An 18,603-nucleotide genomic window follows, 5' to 3' on the forward strand; every position below is an offset into this window, starting at 1 on the left:
CCCCTAATTCTTAGCTTTCATAGGACAATAGAGTTAAAAGCAAAAAGGAATGGGCTTTTAGTGCCTGCTTTTATGTCAGTTTCCAATATCCTCCTTCCCTCCTCCCACCCCCACCCCACTCTCAAGTCTGCTTTCTCTGTTCCTCATGGCCTCTCAGGGGTGGAGGTGCGGTTTCAGATCATGGAAGGAGTTGGGGACCTGGTTCATGATTTAGCCGATGGTTCAACCATTCCTGCTCCCTTTGCCCCACCTGAAGCCATGGTGGGAGGTCATTTTCCTCATCTCTCTACCATGGTTCTAATAACCCCATTCTGCCTCAGATCTACTAAAGGAACAGCTCCATCTTCTGAGAACCCAAGCTACTCAGTTTATGATATATAAAAACCACCTTGCTCTTTAGAGGAGGAGCTTCTCTTTTAAGAAGCTATCTAAACTATTTTAAATGCTCTGCAAGGTTTTTCTTTTAGCTCACTCAGCTTAGCAGCTAAAAGGCCCTCGGTCGAGTGAAAAACTGTGCCTCTAGGTTTTCACTCTCGCTGAATCTCAGTCTACTTCTAAATCTGCCATAGTGGAAAAACAGGAAGAAACTCCCCCCTCCGCCTGAACTGATTTATTTCTATTTGCTCTGTAGAGGCTGGGGGAATGTTAGATGCTTGGGCAGGTAGATGTTTTTCCTTTTAAGAGTCATCAGTGAGTCAACCAGAGGAATCTGGTGGGCTGCAGTCCATGGGGTCGCTAAGAGTCGGACATGACTGAGCGACTTCCCTTTCACGTTTCACTTTCATGCATCAGAGAAGGAAATGGCAACCCACTCCAGTGTTCTTGCCTGGAGAATCCCAGGGACGGCGGAGCCTGGTGGGCTGCCGTTCTATGGGGTCGCACAGAGTCGGACACAACTGAAGCGACTTAGCAGCAGCAGCAGCAGTGAGTCAGCTGTTAATACCAGCTGATTTCCATGTTAAAGGAGAAAAAAAAGGAAATGATTGTGAATACCTCTCTACCTGCCAGCCTACTGCTGCTGCTGCTGCTAAGTCACTTCAGTCGTGTCCGACTCTGTGTGACCCCATAGACGGAAGCCCACCAGGCTCCCCCATCCCCGGGATTCTCCAGGCAAGAACACTGGAGTGGGTTGCCATTTCCTTCTCCGCCAGCCTACTAGAAAAGATAAATAGCTCTTAGAAAAAAATATTTTTTTTAAAGGAGTCCTATGACAATTCCCAGAAAACGAAGAGGAATTTATACCAGAATTAGAGTTGGGAGAGTTGAAGAATTTGACATACAAGTTTCCCTGGAGCAGTAGGAAAAAATGCAGAGATTTGCCATCACTGAAAGGTCTCGGAAGGATCAACAGCACATTCTGACTGGAACAAGAAAGAGAAGTCAGTGGGTCCATCAGGTCCAAGAAAAAGATGTAGTGTGTGGCTGTAACTCCCTATGGAGGTGTTCAGAGATGGTGTTGGATTGCATCCTGGACACCTATACGTCTTGTTGCCCAACCTCAAGACTAAACAAAGAGCCCAGAAACAGCAACAGACATCGTTGGTTTACTGGAAAGGGGCTCTTACAAGTCTGCAGCAAAAGGTCCTGGAGAGACATCCCACTGTATCTGGCAGACAGCAGGCAGGACATGGCAGCGATCTTCGCCGTTCAGGGGGATACGGAGGCTACCATTTGTGGAGGAACTGACATCAGGTTGACTGTCAGTTACCATGGAAACCAGCAGCTGGGACACATCTCTCACAGCCCCCTCAGATTAATGACCTCATTAAAGGCAGATGTATGTTACTGAGTCCAAGTTCACTCTGCTCGCCACATGACAGATCCGTGAACAGTGAGACAGGTGTTGAGGCAAGGAATATGACTGTAAGGTCGAAACGGCCCAATGCTGTTTAATAAAGGAACCCCCGACGCCAGATAGATAATGTAGCAGGCTTTAATGGCAGGCACCCCCAGGCGGAACCCCAAGACCTAACAGAGCGAGGTCGAGAAATCCGCGCCTGAACAAAGGCAGAGAGCGACTTATATAGCCTCTTAGTAAGAAGCAGCGTAATTCTTCCCAAAAAAGGCGAGGTCTGGAGTGGGGTCTCTAATAGGTCAGCTAGTCGAGGTGGTGAGACCGGGTTGGTCGCTCTGGAGGTTAGGAGGGAGGGTTGATTTCCCTCGAGAGCTGCTGAGTCAGAGACTCTTCAGTGGTTTGGCGGGACTTTTTCCCGCCGGCGGGAAATGAAGAGGAGAAGAAGAAGCCAAGATGGCCGCCGGGGAGGAGAGGCCAAGATGGCCACCGGGGTCCGGCCTTACAATGACTTTATTCAGAAAGCTGGCAGACCGAGAGGATGGCAGAGTAGTATCTCCAAAAATTCATCTTTTCAGGGTCTGGATGCCAGTTTGATTTATGGAACAGAGTGGGAGAGGAGGTGAGGAGGTAAAGTAAAAAGGCCACTTACTTTGAAGAACAGGAGAGGATGTGTTAACTTCTTTTCTGCAGCCTTGCACAGATGGGCAGAGTCAGATTGTCTCCCTGTGAGCTGAACACAGCCACTTTAACATTCAGGCAGAGGGACAGTGTCCCCTGAGACAGGCCGTTATCTGTGATTATAATAACAAAAGCAACGAAAGCAAAGCTTAAAGTCAAAGAAACAGATCCGGAATTGACTCTTCCCTGTTCCAGTGATAGATTTAGTAAACCAATTGGTGGAGTTGAACAGCCACTGGCTGGGCCAAGGGGTGAGCACAGTCGTGTTAGTAGGGAGGGGGTGGAGTAGGGACTAGGCGAGCAAGGGATCACAAAGAGCAGGAGGGCATCTTCGGGGGCCTGACCCTTCGGGTGGCCATGCACCCCTGCTGTGATTTGCGGAGGGTGGGGAAGAATCACCTTCCTGGAAGGTGAACCCCAGTCATCATTCGGCTGGCTCAGCTCAGCTGATCTTCATGAAGAATAGTGAAACAGAAGTCAAGATATATCTTTTTGTGACTAGACACACTGGAGTAGGAAATAGGATACAGCTTTCCCCCTATTAAAGTTATGGTTTGGGAAAGGGCGACTGCACAGATGGTATCAAAGAGCAGGGTTTGGTCATCTGGGCCCTAGATGAGCTCCTATGAGAAACTCAAGCGTTTCTCATGAGAGCTGTAAAGAAGGCAGTTTACCACTGGGCTCTCTGTTTCTTAGGCTCCAAAATCACTGCAGATGGTGACTGCAGCCATGAAATTAAAAGATGCTTGCTGCTTGGAAGAAAAACTATGACAAACCTAGAAAGCATATTAAGAAGCAGAGACATCACATTGCTGACAAAGGTCCATCTAGTCAAAGCTATGGTTTTTTTCAGTAGTCACGTATGGATGTGAGAGTTGGACCATAAAGAAAGCTGAGCACTGATGCTTTTGAACTGTGGCATTGGAGAAGCCTCTTGAGAGTCCCTTGGACTGCACGGAGATCAAACCAGTCTGATTTCTAAAGGAAATGTCATTGGAAGGACTGATGCTGAAGCTGAAATGCCAATACTTTGGTCACCTGATGCAAAAAACTGACTCATGGGAAAAGACCCATGCTGGGAAAGATTGAGGGCAGGAGGAGAAGGGGATGACAGAGGATGAGATGGTTGGATGGCATCACCGATTCAATGGACGTGAGTTTGAGCAAGCTTTGGGAATTGGTGATGGACACGGAAGCCTGGCGTGCTGCAGTCCAAGGGGTCACAAAGAGTCGGACCCAACTAAGCAACTGAACTGAACTCTCTGTTTCTCATTCTCCAAGTCATCTTATCATAGCTGCCTCATTGCTGTTCCCAAGGCATAACCTGGATCTAGTTGTATCTGACCCCGGAGACCTAGAGCGACTTCCCATCCCAAACTGAGTAAGATATACACATCCCTGCTGGGCATTCAGGGCTTTCCGCTGCCTGACTCCCAACCAGCCTTTCCAGTTTATCCATCCCTCCAGCCATCCATGCAGCCCATGTTTCCATGGGATGGATTTAACTATGGTTCCCTGGACCCACCTGCACTGTCTCTCCTTTTCTGTCCTTTTGCTCTTGCCCTCTGCTGCCCCCCATTGCCTGCCCTGCACCATCTCTAGATACTGAAATTTTCCACATGCAAGGCACATCTCAGATTCTTCCTGACACCTTTCCTTATAACTTTGCACCCCGCTACTCTTAATTTGCCTTGGATTTGAATGACTTATATGCCTTTTATCCAGTTGGTTATAAGCCCCCGTAAGGCAGGGACTGAACATCCCTTAACTCCCCTTTGTGTCTGCTGAAGCACATAGCACAGCTCCCTGTACATGGAAGTGTCTCATGAAGAGACTGAGTAGAATAAATGGAGGCTGAGAAGAGTAGCTTTGTGAAGAAAAACATTCACTGTTGTGGAAATTCTAGATGTATACAATGTCTGTCACTTAGTAGGTCTGGCTCAGAATCACTTTTGAGTGAATGAGTGTTGAAGACCATTTGGATGAAGATTTAAAAGAAATGCAGATAGTGTTTCTGATAGAAATGACCTATCAGATCATTAGTAACACAGGTGATATAATCTTGATAGAAATGAGCATTCTGTAGAAAGCACCGGGGCTGGGTAGAAGATTATGATTGATTTTCTTGAATCTGGCATAGAGACAACTTTGCAGGTAGTATCCTGAGTTTGAGTCACAGTTAAAAGTCTTAACAACTGTGTCACCATGAAAGCATCTCTGAATCGCTCTTAACCTCAATTTACTATCTCTAAAGCGAGGGTGATAATAGCTACCTTTCAGGGTGATTGCAGAAACTGACTTATATAAAGTATAATAACTTTTTTAGGCTGTGAAGCTCAATAAATATTTCAGATTCCTATATTAGATAGATAGACAGACAGAGACATCTCTCTACTATTTAAGAAACTGTCTTCCAAAACTGATGAGTTGGTGAACTCTTGGCTTGCCTTAGTGAAAGCCTCACCTGTCAGAAAAAGCATGAACACTGCTTCTTTAGCCTAAGTTTGACAGCCACAGAAAAACAACTTGGTGCTGTGGAAATGAAGGGAACTCCAAGAACTAGTGATAATGACTGGACAGAGTCAGCCAAGAGTGGTTGTTCTGAAGCCTGCAGGCTAATGAGAGGTACAATTTGAAAGAGATGAAAGAGTTTAAAAGTTAGAATTCTGGAATTCCTTATCAGTCCAGTGGTTAGGAGTCTGAGCATTCACTACCAAAGGCCCAGGTTTAGTCTCTGGCCAGGGAACTAAGATCTTGCAAACCATGTTGTACAGCCAAAAAAAATAGTTAGAATTCTGAACCAAATGCAGAAGGGGAAAAATGAGACACTTATAATAATATTTATTTATGAAGCCGTTACAGTGAAGCAAGGCTGTTACTGAAGGCTCAGTGCTCATTTTCCCTTTTAACTTTCACTACATTCTTACTAGGTACCATTGAATGAGCTTAGTTTTCAAGTGGTCATATGCAGAAAGAGCAAAGAATTTTCATGAACTTTCAGACAAACTCCCAGAGGGTTGTATTATTACTCATACCTTTGGGGCTTTCCTGGAAAAGAAAGCTAGGGTTATTTGAAGGCAGATAGATTTACTAAAAATAAGTCCTAAACTTTTTAATCAATTTTATGAAGTCACTTACTATACCTTTCTGAATAATGTAAAAAAGGAATGAACTAGATAAATAGTACTACTGGGGGTTGGTAAGTTGCCTTGTAGTAAAGTATTAGTGTTTTCTGGTGAGGCTTTGTCTTCGGCATTGAACTTTTCAATGAATCGGTGACTTGGGTGAAAACATAGACAATATTTTATCATGTTTGCAATTGGTGCAAAACTGGAAAAGACAGTTGAACATACAGGATGCCATCATCAAGATTCCCAAGGTCTTACCAAGCTGACACAACAAGCCACAATCAGATGAAATTTAACAGTAATAAACGTAAATCCTTTCTCTAGTAGTGAAAAGTAAATTGCAGATACACAGGTTGTGGGAGACCCAAAAACTAAGATCATGGTATCTAGTCCCATACTTCATGGCAAATAGATGGGGAAACCATGGAAACAGTGAGAGACTTTTATTTTCTTGGGCTCCAAAATAACTGCAGATGGTGACTGCAGCCATGAAATTAAACAGTGCTTGCTCCTTGGAAGAAAAACTATGACAAACCTAGACAGCGTATTAAGAAGCAGAGACATCACATTGCTGACAAAGGTCCATCTAGTCAAAGCTATTATTTCTCCAGTAGTCACGTATGGATGTGAGAGTTGGACAGGAAATCCGTCCTGAATAGTCATTGGAAGGACTGGTGCTGAAGCTGAAACCACAGAACTTTGGCCACCTGGTGCGAAGAGCCAACTCATTGGAAAAAACCCTGGTGCTCGGAAAGATTGAAGGCAGGAGGAAAAGACAGAGACAGAGGATGAGATGGTTGGATGGCATCACCAAAGGCACATGAGTTTGAACAAACTCTGGGAGATAGTGAAGGACACAGAAGCCTGGCATGCTGCAGTCCATGGGGGTCACATGAGTCGGACATGACTGAGAGACCCAACAGCAACAACAACAACACCCTAAGCATTCTAATCAACAGTGTTAAGAACCACCCAGTGTTGAACTCAGTGCCTGGAACTTACTAGTTGCTCAAAAATGTTTGCTGAATGAATGAACAGATAGGGTGATGCAACTTTTTAAAAAGTTTCTTAAATTTCAGTTCAATCAGTCAGTTCAGTCGCTCAGTCGTGTCCAACTCTTTGCAACCCCATGGACTACACATACCAGGCTTCCCTGTCCGTCACCAACTCCCGGAGCTTGCTCAAACTCATGTCCATCACGTCGGTGATGCCATTAAACCATCTCATCCTCTGGTGTCCCCTTCTCCTCCTGTCTTCAATCTTTCCCAGCATCAGCATCTTTTCCAATGAGTCAGTTCTTTGCATCAGGTGGCCAAAGTATTGGAGTTTCAGCTTCAGCATCAGTCCTTCCAATGAATATTCAGGACTGATTTCCTTTAGGATGGGCTGGTTTGATCTCCTTGCCGTCCAAGGGACTCTCAAGAATCTTCCTCAACACCACAGTTCAAAAGTATCAATTTTTCGGCAGTCAGCTTTCCTTATACTCCAACTATCACATCCATCCATGACTACTGGAAAAACCATAGCTTTAACTAGACAGACCTTTGTTGGCAAAGTAATGTCTCTCCTTTTTAATATGCTATTTGGGTTTGTTGTAGCTTTTCTTCCGAGGAACAGGCGTCTTTTAATTTCATGGCTACAGTCACCATCTGCAGTGATTTTGGAGCCTAAGAAAACAAAGTCTCTCACTGTTTCCATTGTTTCCCCATCCATTTGCCATGAAGTGATAGGACCAGATGACATGATCTTAGTTTTCTGAATGTTGAGTTTTAAGCCAACTTTTTCACTCTCCTCTTTCACTTTCATCAAGAGGCCCTTTGGTTCTTCTTCACTTTCTGCCATAAGGGTGGTGTCTTCTGCATATCTGAGGTTATTGATATTTCTCCCGGCAGTCTTGATTCTAGCTTGTGCTTCATCTAGCCTTGCATTTCACATGATATACTCTGAATATAAGTTAAATAAGCAGGGTGACAGTATACAACTTTGATGTACTCCTTTCCCAATTTGGAATAAGTCTGTTGTTCCATGTACAGTTCTAACTGTTGCTTCTTGACCTGCATAGAGATTTCTCAGGAGGCAGGTCAGGTGGTCTGCTATTCCCATCTCTTGAAGAATTTTCCACAGTTTGTTGTGATCCACACAGTCAAAGGCTTTGGCATAGTCAACAAAGCAGAAGTTGATGTTTTTCTGGAACTCTCTTGCTTTTTTGATGATCCAACAGATGTTGGCAATTTGATCTCTGGTTCCTCTGCCTTTTCTAAATCCAGCTTGAATATCTGGAAGGTCATGGTTCACACACTGTTGAAGCCTGACTTGGAGAATTTTGAGCATTAATTTGCTAGCATGTGAGAAGAGTGAAATTGTGTAGTAGTTTGAACTTTCTTTGGCATTGCCTTTCTTTGGGATTGGAATGAAAACTGACCTTTTCCAGTCCTGTGGCCACTGCTGAGTTTTCCAAATTTGCTGACATATTGAGTGTAGCACTTTCACAGCATCATCTTTTAGGATTTGAAATAGCTCAACTGGAATTCCATCTCCTCCACTAGCTTTGTTGGTAGTGATGCTTCCTATGGCCCACTTGACTTCGCATTACAGGATGTCTGGCTCTAGGTGAGTTATCACACCATTGTGGTTATCTGGGTCATGAAGATTTTTTTTTTAATAGTTCTTCTGTGTATTCTTGTCACCTCTTCTTAATACCTTCTGCTTCTGTTTGGTCCATACAATTTCTGTCCTTTATTGTGCCCATCTTTGCATGAAATGTTCCCTTGGTAAAACTAATTTTCTTGAAGAGATCTCTGGTCTTCCCCATTCTATTGTTTTCTGCTATTCAGTTCAGTTCAGTTCAGTCGCTCAGTCATGTCCATCTCTTTGCGACCCCATGAATCACAGCATGCCAGGCCTCCCTGTCCATCACCAACTCCCAGAGTTCACTCAAACTCACGTCCATCGAGTTGGTAATGCCATCCAGCCATCTCATTCTCTGTCGTCCCCTTCTCCTCCTGCCCCCAATCCCTCCCAGCATCAGAGTCTTTTCCAGTGAGTCAACTCTTCGCATGAGGTGGCCAGAGTTTTGGAGTTTCAGCTTTAGCATCAGTCCTTCCAATGAACACCCAGGACTGATCTCCTTTAGAATGGACTTGTTGGCTCTCCTTGCAGTCCAAGGGACTCTCAAGAGTCTTCTCCAACACCACAGTTCAAAAGCATCAATTCTTCGGCGATCAGCTTTCTTCACAGTCCAACTCCCACATCCATACATGACCACTGGAAAAACCATAGCCTTGACTAGATGGACCTTTGTTGGCAAAGTAATGTCTCTGCTTTTTAATATGCTATCTAGGTTGGTCACGACTTTCCTTCAAGCGTCTTTTAATTTCATGGCTGCAGTCAGCATCCGCAGTGATTTTGGAGCCAAAAAAAAAATAAAGTCTGACACTGTTTCCCCATCTATTTGTCATGAAGTGATGGGACCAGATGCCATGATCTTAGTTTTCTGAATGTTGAGCTTTAAGCCAACTTTTTCATTCTCCTCTTTCACTTTCATCAAGAGGCTTTTGAGTTCCTCTTCACTTTCTGCCATAAGGGTGGTGTCATCTGCATATCTGAGGTTATTGATATTTCTCCCAGCAATCTTGATTCCAGCTTGTGCTTCTTCCAGCCCAGCGTTCCTCATGATGTACTCTGCATAGAAGTTAAATAAGCAGGGTGACAATATACAGCCTTGACGTACTCCTTTTCCTATTTGGAACCAGTCTGTTGTTCCATGTACAGTTCTAACTGTTGCTTCCTGACCTGCATATAGTTGACTCATGGGAGGGATGAGTCAACTGATGCTCCTCCTCCTGATGCTGGGAGGGATTAGGGGCAGGAGGAGAAGGGGACGACAGAGAATGAGATGGCTGGATGGCATCACCGACTCAATGGACATGAGTTTGGGTAAACTCTGGGAGTTGGTGATGGACAGGTGGCCTGGTGTGTTGCAATTCATGGGGTCACAAAGAGTCGGACATGACTGGACGACTGAACTGAACTGCAAGTACATGTGACCAGATTTGTGGAAGCTAGTAGTCCCGCTGGATTCTTAATTATCCAGCCACATCTAGCATACTGTGTCTGGTTGTGAGAACATTTCATAGGGACATTATCAAGTCAGAGATTACTTTGAAAAGAGTCGCTAAACTTGTACCTTTCTGAGTGCTGTTTTTTTTTTTTTTTAAATACCACATTACAAGTCAAAAAGTTAAAGGAACTGGAGAAATCAAGGAGCCAAACAGAAGACATGAGAGAGATGAAAGTTGCATTAAAAATATTTGAAGAATATCACTTCGATTGAGGATAAGATTAAATCTGTCTATAGTCCTGAAGAGTAAAATTAGGACACACTGGTGGAAGGCAGAGGAAACAGATATTGGCTCTGAATTAGGAAAATCTTGGGGAGCAATCCAAAAGTGAAATGGGTTTTTCTGCAAAGTAATGAGTTCTTTGTTACTGGAAATGTGCTGGTAGAGGCTACATTTTTATTGAAGAGATTTGTGGAGTGAGATATTAAGCTGGATGACTTATAATGCTAATATTCTGTGGCTCTGCTAAGGCTAGAGAGAGTTCCATGGGCATCAAAGTTGCTTTGTAATTTTCTCCTCTAAGGTGACCTTGGAATTCTGTGCACACTTACAACTTTCTCCCCTACCAGGTAGTTGTGTAGTGATGCCTCATAACTTATAGAGTTATAACTCTATAACTTATAGAGTTATAGAGCCCTCTGCAGAGGTTCATTATACTTGCTCTGCTTCCTTTCACTGGATGATTTCTTTGATCCGTGTGTATTCTGTAAACTTTACATTGGTTGAAACTGCTGTGAAAAAAATTTCCAAACACACATACTGCATTTATCACACCTGGGAGTCACCCACAGTACTTTCAGGAAAAGCAATTTGATGGTTTTCCTTTTATATGTATTTCCAAAGCACTAACGTTACAAAGGGGAAAAGGCAATGGCAACCCACTCCAATACTCTTGCCTGGAAAATCCCATGGACGGAGGAGCCTTGTAAGTTGCAGTCCATGGGGTCGCTAGGAGTTGGACACGACTGAGTGACTTCACTTTCACTTTTCACTTTCATGCACTGGAAAAGGAAATGGCAACCCATTCCAGTGTTCTTACCTTGAGAATCCCAGGGACGGGGGAGCCTGGTGGTCTGCCGTCTATGGGGTCGCACAGAGTCAGACACGACTGAAGTGACTTAGCGGCAGCAGCAACATTACAAAGATCCAGTGTATAGGGCATAAAGACAGATGAGTCAAGGCAAGCAAGACCATCCATCACAAGAGACATTAATGGCAAGAAGGCTCTTTTAATATACAATTATTTAAGAAGAAGAGGAAAGGTTGACAGCAGCGGCTTTCATGATATCTTTAAAAGTGCCAAAGAGCAAAGCCATTTGCCAAGCAAAGCAGAAGGCCCTGGACTACCTTGCCGAGTTTGCTGCCTGGGCAGGCCACGTCACTCTGAACTCCTTAGCCCAAGCAGACAAAATATTATCATTTCCAGTTCTTTAAAGCTGGCATCCTGCTTCATAACTTTGACATTCAACACATCATAATATTTTTGACTACCATGGCCATCCAGTTTTCAAAAAGCACCTTTTGAAAATTCTTTCTCAGATTGATAGCAATATTTCAATTCTTCATTGCTTGGGTTTGCTGCTTCATCTCCTACCAGTCACTGCAATGGCATTTAATCAGGCTAGGTTACGTGGTTCCTCTGTCAGGTTAGTACCTGGACATGGAGATGTAGCCATAAAATCAGGCTCCAGATTCTCAAGTACACAAAGATGCTAAGTTTAGAAGGGAAGGATTTCTATAAATAAACCAATAGAAACTGCTCTTTTTTTTTTTTTAAAGACTGTGGGTTTTAAAAAGTCAGAGTAAACACAAGAATACTCTATTTTGTCTATTTTTCATTCAACAAACAGTTGTATTTTGTGTTCTCAGATGCTGTGGTGTATGGGGAAATTAGTAAGAAATAGACTCCTTGTCCCAAGAGTTTATGCTCTGGTAGAGAAGATAAGAAATAAACAAATATACTAGTACCTACATGTGTACAGCAGCTTATAATTTTGCATTTTCTTATTTGACCACCACTGAACAGGAAATGAAATAAGAAGGACAGCTTTTATTAACTCCTTTTAATAGTTTAGAAACTGGACTCCTCAGGCCCAGGGTCACACAGGGATTAAAGTATCTGAGTTTTGGCTGGAAAAGTACACCTAGCAAAGCACTGAGAAAGTGCTGAAGGAATCTGCTGCTGCTGTTGCTAAGTCGCTTCAGTCGTGTCCGACTCTGTGTGACCCCATAGACGGCAGCCCACCAGGCTCCCCCGTCCCTGGGATTCTCCAGGCAAGAACACTGGAGTGGGTTGCCATTTGCTTCTCCAGTGCATGAAAGGGAAAAGTGAAAGAGAAGTTGCTCAGTCATGTACGACTCTTTGCAACCCCATGACTGCAGACTACCAGGCTCCCCTGTCCCTGGGATTCTCCAGGCAAGATCACTGGAGTGGGTTGCCATTTCCTTCTCCAAAGGGAATATGAATGAGGCAGATAATTTCCAGTCATGAGGAAGATGGAAGACTGGAGGGAGTCAGGTGCCTTTGAGCTGGATCTTGGTTTTCGATTTGTAGCAGTGGTGGAGCAGAAAGGAGAGGGATGGAGAGGAAAACATTCTGCACAGAAAGAGAAGGATGAGAGAGGCTGGAGAAAGCTAGAGAGGTGTGAAAACGGGTTGTTAAAACAGTTTGTCCAGCTTGGCAGTGATCAGCAGAATGGAAGGTGGCTAGAAGGTTAGGCCAGTCCTGGGAGAAGCTACACATTAATTGGGAACCACCTCTGTCTAGTCAAGGCTATGGTTTTTCCAGTGGTCACATATGGATGTGAGAGTTGGACTGTGAAGAAAGCTGATCGCTGAAGAATTGATGCTTTTGAACTGTGGTGCTGGAGAAGACTCTTGAGAGTCCCTTGGACTGCAAGGAGGTCCAACCAGTCCATTCTAAAGGAGATCAATCCTGGGTGTTCATTGGAAGGACTGATGCTAAAGCTGAAACTCCAATACTTTGGCCACCTCACGCGACGAGTTGACTCACTGGAAAAGACTCTGATGCTGGGAGGGATTGGGGGCGGGAGGAGAAGGGGACGACAGAGAATGAGATGGCTGGATGGTATCACCGACTCGATGGACATGAGTTTGAGTGAACTCCGGGAGTTGGTGATGGACAGGGAGGCCTGGCGTACTGCGATTCATGGGGTCGCAAAGAGTCGGAAACGACTGAGCAACTGACCTGACCTGACCTGAGGGAGCTAGTGAAGGATTCCATTGTCTCGCTTGTGTGTTGCACTGAGAGGCATCGTTTGATCAGAACTGTCCTGTAGGCATCTCAAGCTGTCCGTCCAGAAAACCTGCACAGGAGAAGACCCTGAGCAGGAAGATGAGTCAGGAATCTGGCAGAGGAACCCAGAGATGGAACAGCATAGAGACAGAAGCGTGTTTGAAGGCCTGCAGCCTCTGGTTCTAATCAGAAGGGTTCTTGGTGCTCATCCTGAGAGAGAAGCAGGTTGAAATCACCAGGCTAACTTGTTTCCATGAGAAACAAGCAGAACGGAATGTGCCCCAGCTGAAGCAGAGCTGTCCCCAGTGACGGCTGCTTTCCTGAGCGCAGTGCTCCCTGGGGTGCTGAGGGGCAGGGGTGGGATGGAGCCGGAAGAAGACTGCTCCTTCCAGCTCCCGGGCCTGACTTTTCATTCCTCTGGAGGCGAAGTGATGTCCTGCTGGCTGACTAGTGTTCTCCCCTCTGTTCTGCTCCCCTGTGTATGTATGTGTGGTGGGGAGGGGGCTGAGATTGGGTGAGGTGAGCTCTGGTGAGGGGGACAGAGAGAGAAGATGGGGACTGGGTCTGTTCTCTCCCTTTGGACGGTGCTGCTTCTGAAGAAGCTCAGGGAGTGTCCCAGGCTGCGGGCTCCTGGCTTGTTGAGTCTGTCTCTAGGCTCAGTATGACTGGTGGGGAAATGTGTTTTCTGAGCAGGTGCCTGTCAACCCTCTGGGTAATGTTACTGCTCTGAAGCTAAAATAAGTATAGAAGCACTGAAGTAAGGAACTTGCAATAAAAAAGAAAAATGAAAGCCATAAGCAAAATGAGAATTATTGGATCAAGTGTGAAGAATAGCAAATGTCGAAGCCCTTGATAATTTTTCTGCTAACAGACATTGTGAAGATGGAAGCTTCCGTAATTCTTTTCCTTTTTTTTCTCCCCTCTTGCTCTTGTTGCAAGATCTGGGAGTGGGAGAAACCTATTTCAGTGTTACGGTGCAATGCAAAGTAAGGTAGAAGTGTGGAATGCCCTTAAATGACAGCGTGAACGCAATAGCAGGTTTGGCTGTCTACAGTAGATGTTAAATTGCCACTTGCTAAACTTTTCAATTTATATGTGAAAAGCTTTCAATGCATCTAATTATTCATTGAAATTTCATATTCACAACATTTAATGAGCACCTGTTAGGTGGAAATTACTCCACTAGGTGGTATTTATAAAATTAAACTTAGCGATTCAGTTATGAAAATAAATCATGACCCACATGGCCTGGAAGGCCTGCTAAAAGCAGGCAAGAGGTCCACTAAAATATGTCTCCTTTGAATTCCACCAGAAATCTCAGTTGGGGGAGAAAAACCACGAGTATTTGTTTTAAGCTACTCTACGTATCCTCTTAAACTGTTAATATGAGGAACAGAGGTTGTGGCTGAAAGGAAAATAAGGCGATCCTGAGTGTATGTATGTGTCTGTGACCAGGCTGCGGTCTGGTGGTCTGAGTGGTGTTTTCATTGGCCTGTAAAAATGCTGGGGATTTACAAAACTATTTCAAAAGTAAAGGAATGGAGGGTTTAAAACATTGAATTAGTGCATATGTTTGGGCTCGATTGCCCCCCTCTTTTGTGTACTTTATGCCTCAAATTTCAAGCCGTGCTGTTACTATTATAAATTCTCAACAATATTAAAAAAGGGGTAAAAATACTGTTGTATCCCATATTTAAAATACCTCAAGAACGTCTGCCCACATCTATTTTCTTTCTCCTCATTCCACATTTAAGTCTTTCCAGTACTTTGCTTCAGGAAGCGTAGTGTTGTCCTAGAGTCATAGTAGGGCCTTCTAGACAGTCTGTCCTGCCAGGTCTCACCAGTTCTCTCTCAGTAAGCAAGTGGTGGTGGTCCCATGGCACGAGGGAAGATCTCCTGACTCCTGGTTTCTCTCTATACCGCGGACCAGATGCCAACTGCCCCCCCTCCAGCCATGGTCAAATGGAAAAGCAGATCTAGTCAGATTCTAGAAGGGTGGGGAAATCAACCTAGAAAGTCGAGTGTCTTTGGAGGAAGTCTTCAAAAGCACCCTTAAATTTCATAGTGGTGATTATTTTCTCTGGCAGTACCTCAGCATAAACAGGTATTCCTGTCTGGGCAGCACCAAGTTGGCATTTACGCTTCACAGAAGAGGCACTCGAAGAGAGATGGTCCCAGTTGCTTGCTGTGAATCATACACATTGATTGTAGCACACTCTGGGTTTACATGTGGAATTCTATTTTTTTTTTACTTTTTTGAATTATATAAGTAATGCATAAGTTTCTTGTATAGAAAAATCAGACAATGAAAAAGAAAAAAGAAACACATATCACCAAGCACCCAGAAATGACCATACAAATATTTTCTTCTAATTTTCTGTATCTGTGTGTATATTATATGTACATACATACATAGTTTTTTTGGAGCAAACCTATACTGACCCGTAACTTTTTTTCACTAAACATAATACTGAGACTATCTTTTTATGTAAGGCAGTGGCTCTCCCATGGAGTCTTTCTTTTGCATCCATGGATACCTTTGGTTTTCTAACTGAGCATTGTTAAAATTTGAAAATGGGTTTTACTGAGGGATAATACAACAGATTACACCTGATTCAACATATGCTTACAAAACCCCATCCAGGCCTAGCATTCTATAGCCATGGAATAAACCACACTCGTCTTTATATTCTAGTCCTGTCACTTACTATCTCCTAGAGCAAGTTACTTCACTTATCTGAGCTTCACTTTCCTCACCTGTAGTCAATTCCAGTTTCATAGGGTTGCAATGAATAGAATACAAGTGTTTAAAACAACGAACGGCAACACCCAGCCCCATGGTAGTGCTCAGGAAATGTTGGTGAATCAATGAATTCATGCCCTCAGGAGCTTACTTGGCTGTGAGTTGACTTTCAGTGTGTTCTGCTTGTTTAGTGCACTCATCATTATCTGAAGTTATATTGTTTTCACATTTACTACTTATCATCTCTTTTCATGAGCACAAAACATCCCCAGCAACAGTGGGTGGCCAGTGCACACAAAACGTTGAACATTTATGGCTCTGACTTGCTTGCATCTTTCCGATGACCTGGCCTTGTCATTGTCACCTGGAGGCTGTTCAGCACCGAGTCAGCCCCTCTTCGCTTCCCTTATCATTCACTGGTCCGTGCTTGGTTCCAGCCGTCCTCCGTTACCTGAAGAATGACGGGAGGATTCACCTGGTGGTTTTCAACAACCTGCAGCTGGCTGACGGCAGGAGGCACAGGCTGCTGCTGAGACTGACCAACCTCCACCGGGGGGCTGGCTCTGTGGAGTTGTTCCTGGACTGCACCCGAGTGGACTCCATCCACAACCTCCCCAGAGCCTTTTCCGGCCTCGCCCAGAGTCCCGAGGCTGTGGAACTGAGGACTTTCCAGAGGAAGGCACATGTAAGAACCCACAGATCATTCTCCAAAGTGGAAAGATGGTTTCTGAGAATGCAGGCGAGTGGGCTGAGGTCAAGAAGGGGTCTAATTCTGACTGCATATTAGAATCACTTACTGCACTTAATAACCAACTGCTAAATGGCGCACACTCCAGACAGATCAGAGTCTATGGAGGTGGTGCCTCAGCATCAGTCCTTTTAAAAATACTGATTCTAATGTGAAGTCAAAACTGAGAGCTACTCCTTTAGATAAGTGCAGACTTTGGGCATATAAAGTACAAAAGGAATAGCAAAAACTTTTAAACTATCTTAGGGCAGTAAGATGATCTATTTTTAATCTTTCATAAAATTATAATTTTTTAATAGAAGTGAAAAAGAATGATTGGAACTTGCCAAGCACCAGGAACAACAGTTTTCATAGGTCTGACTGGAGCATCGCTAACAAAAAGAACCTTATTGCCAACTTACTTCCACGAGACCTTACATATCACATCACTTCTGTCTTCTGTTTTATGCCATGTTGATGGTATTTTTTCCATTATGTCATTGCATCTACTGTAGAAATTGCCACATATATTTCTTCTATAATTTTGTTAAAAAACAAAATATAATTTTGTTATTTATAGGAAATACTCCATTTTCTATAAATAGTATTCTTTGTCTTCCCCAGTTATTACTGTAACTGGTCATCCCTCATCTGATATGGAAGTCAGCACCAACATCAATAATCTTGTTCATCCACTGTGGCCCATATTGCTGTTGTCTTATTTATCACGATCACAGTTTTCCATTTCTGTTTCATTACTTTATTATATGTACTTTAACTAATTTATATATGCTTGTATAGTGTTGGCCAAAAAGTTGATTTGGGTTTTTCTGCATAATGTTATGGGAAAAATCTGAATGAGCTTTTTGGCCAACCCAGTACCAAGGTGTTCTGAGCCCTTTGTTATAAACAGCAATTTTGGTTACAACTAGGAATGCTGAGAAACATTAGATAGTAATATAAGAACTGTGAATCAGATACTAGAATTTGTGCTTAAAATATAGAGAGCATTTTCAAGCAGAAATTTCAAGACTAAAATCTAGGTTTGGAGAGAGAGAGAAAGATTATATATATATATTTAGTGTAGATTTATAGAAAGAAAAAAATTAATGGAGAGATATGAAATTAGATTTAGAAATTAATTTTATTTCTAAATCCCCAGAGTAGCCCAGATAGTCAGAATGACAGTCAGAAATTATGTTTCTATTTCAGAAATTAGCATCCACCACCAAATAAGTCAATTTCTAAAAACCAAGGTCATCAGAAATAGATGGAATTTTTTGGATTTTTTCCCCCAGACTTCTACTTCCTTAGATTGTCAGCAAGGACCACAATGCTCTATCTTCATATTCATCGTCTCACTTAGTCAGTCAGTCAATATGCACATTCTAGGCATTAGGTGTCCCATAGTTGGCAAAATAGTCATGGCCTCCATGGAGCTTATGGTCTGATTCCAGCACAATATCTGTTACATAAAATGTGTTGCATACATCTTAACTAAATTGAAAAGCAGAGTCCCTCTGAAAATCCTCAGCATTCTCATTTCTAAAATAAGGATGAAGACCTTACATCAGCAGTTAACATAAACATTTTCTATCATCTGTGTATAAAATAATGGGTACAGGTAAAAGCTACAAAATTAAGGAGTGAGAAAATTAACTTGATGACTAACAATGAATGATTGTTATCATCCAGTTATGTGAAAATACATGCAAATGTACAAAGATATACATCATAGAATATATTGTGTATTCTTTCTCATAATCCAAGCAAACCAGAGACTTTGCTAAAACCTGGAGCCAAGACATCCTAAAAATAATCGTGTTTAAAATTGGGATCAATGTCTTATTCATTGCAGTCTAAACTCCATAAACAGACAATTCTTAAGAGGCTCCTACCACAAAAGAACTTGTTTACCATGAAGGAAAAGGGCTTTTCTTTTCTCCAAGTCACCTTGATGAACTCTCAGACCACACTGGATGCCAGCACTCTCCTAAGCTGCTGGCAGCTTCCATATTTGCTTCAGTCAGAAGGGCAGGGCTCGCGGGCTTCAGGAAAAAATGCAAACCCACAAAATTATGTAAGATGTCAGAGTCCAAGTATTCAGGCCTACTGTGTTATGAAAATTGTGTGAGTCTGCATGCCCACTGGTTTT

The 18,603-nt window shown here is 43.3% G+C and overlaps 1 protein-coding gene across 1 annotated transcript in view; it reads left to right on the forward strand.

Moving 5' to 3' along the window:
• THBS4 (thrombospondin 4) overlaps positions 1–18,603 on the forward strand; it is a 55,091-nt gene that overhangs the window by 10,755 nt on the left and 25,733 nt on the right. Inside the window, exon 3 of the mRNA XM_088839900.1 lies at positions 16,159–16,406. Within this exon, the coding sequence (XP_088696026.1) occupies positions 16,159–16,406 (248 nt within the window). The remainder of the gene's footprint in view (positions 1–16,158; positions 16,407–18,603) is intronic.

This window comes from Moschus berezovskii, chromosome 9 (assembly GCF_049115385.1).
Source record: "Moschus berezovskii isolate FMDL1 chromosome 9, NW_MosBer_1.0, whole genome shotgun sequence".
Taxonomy (NCBI): Eukaryota; Metazoa; Chordata; class Mammalia; order Artiodactyla; family Moschidae; genus Moschus; species Moschus berezovskii.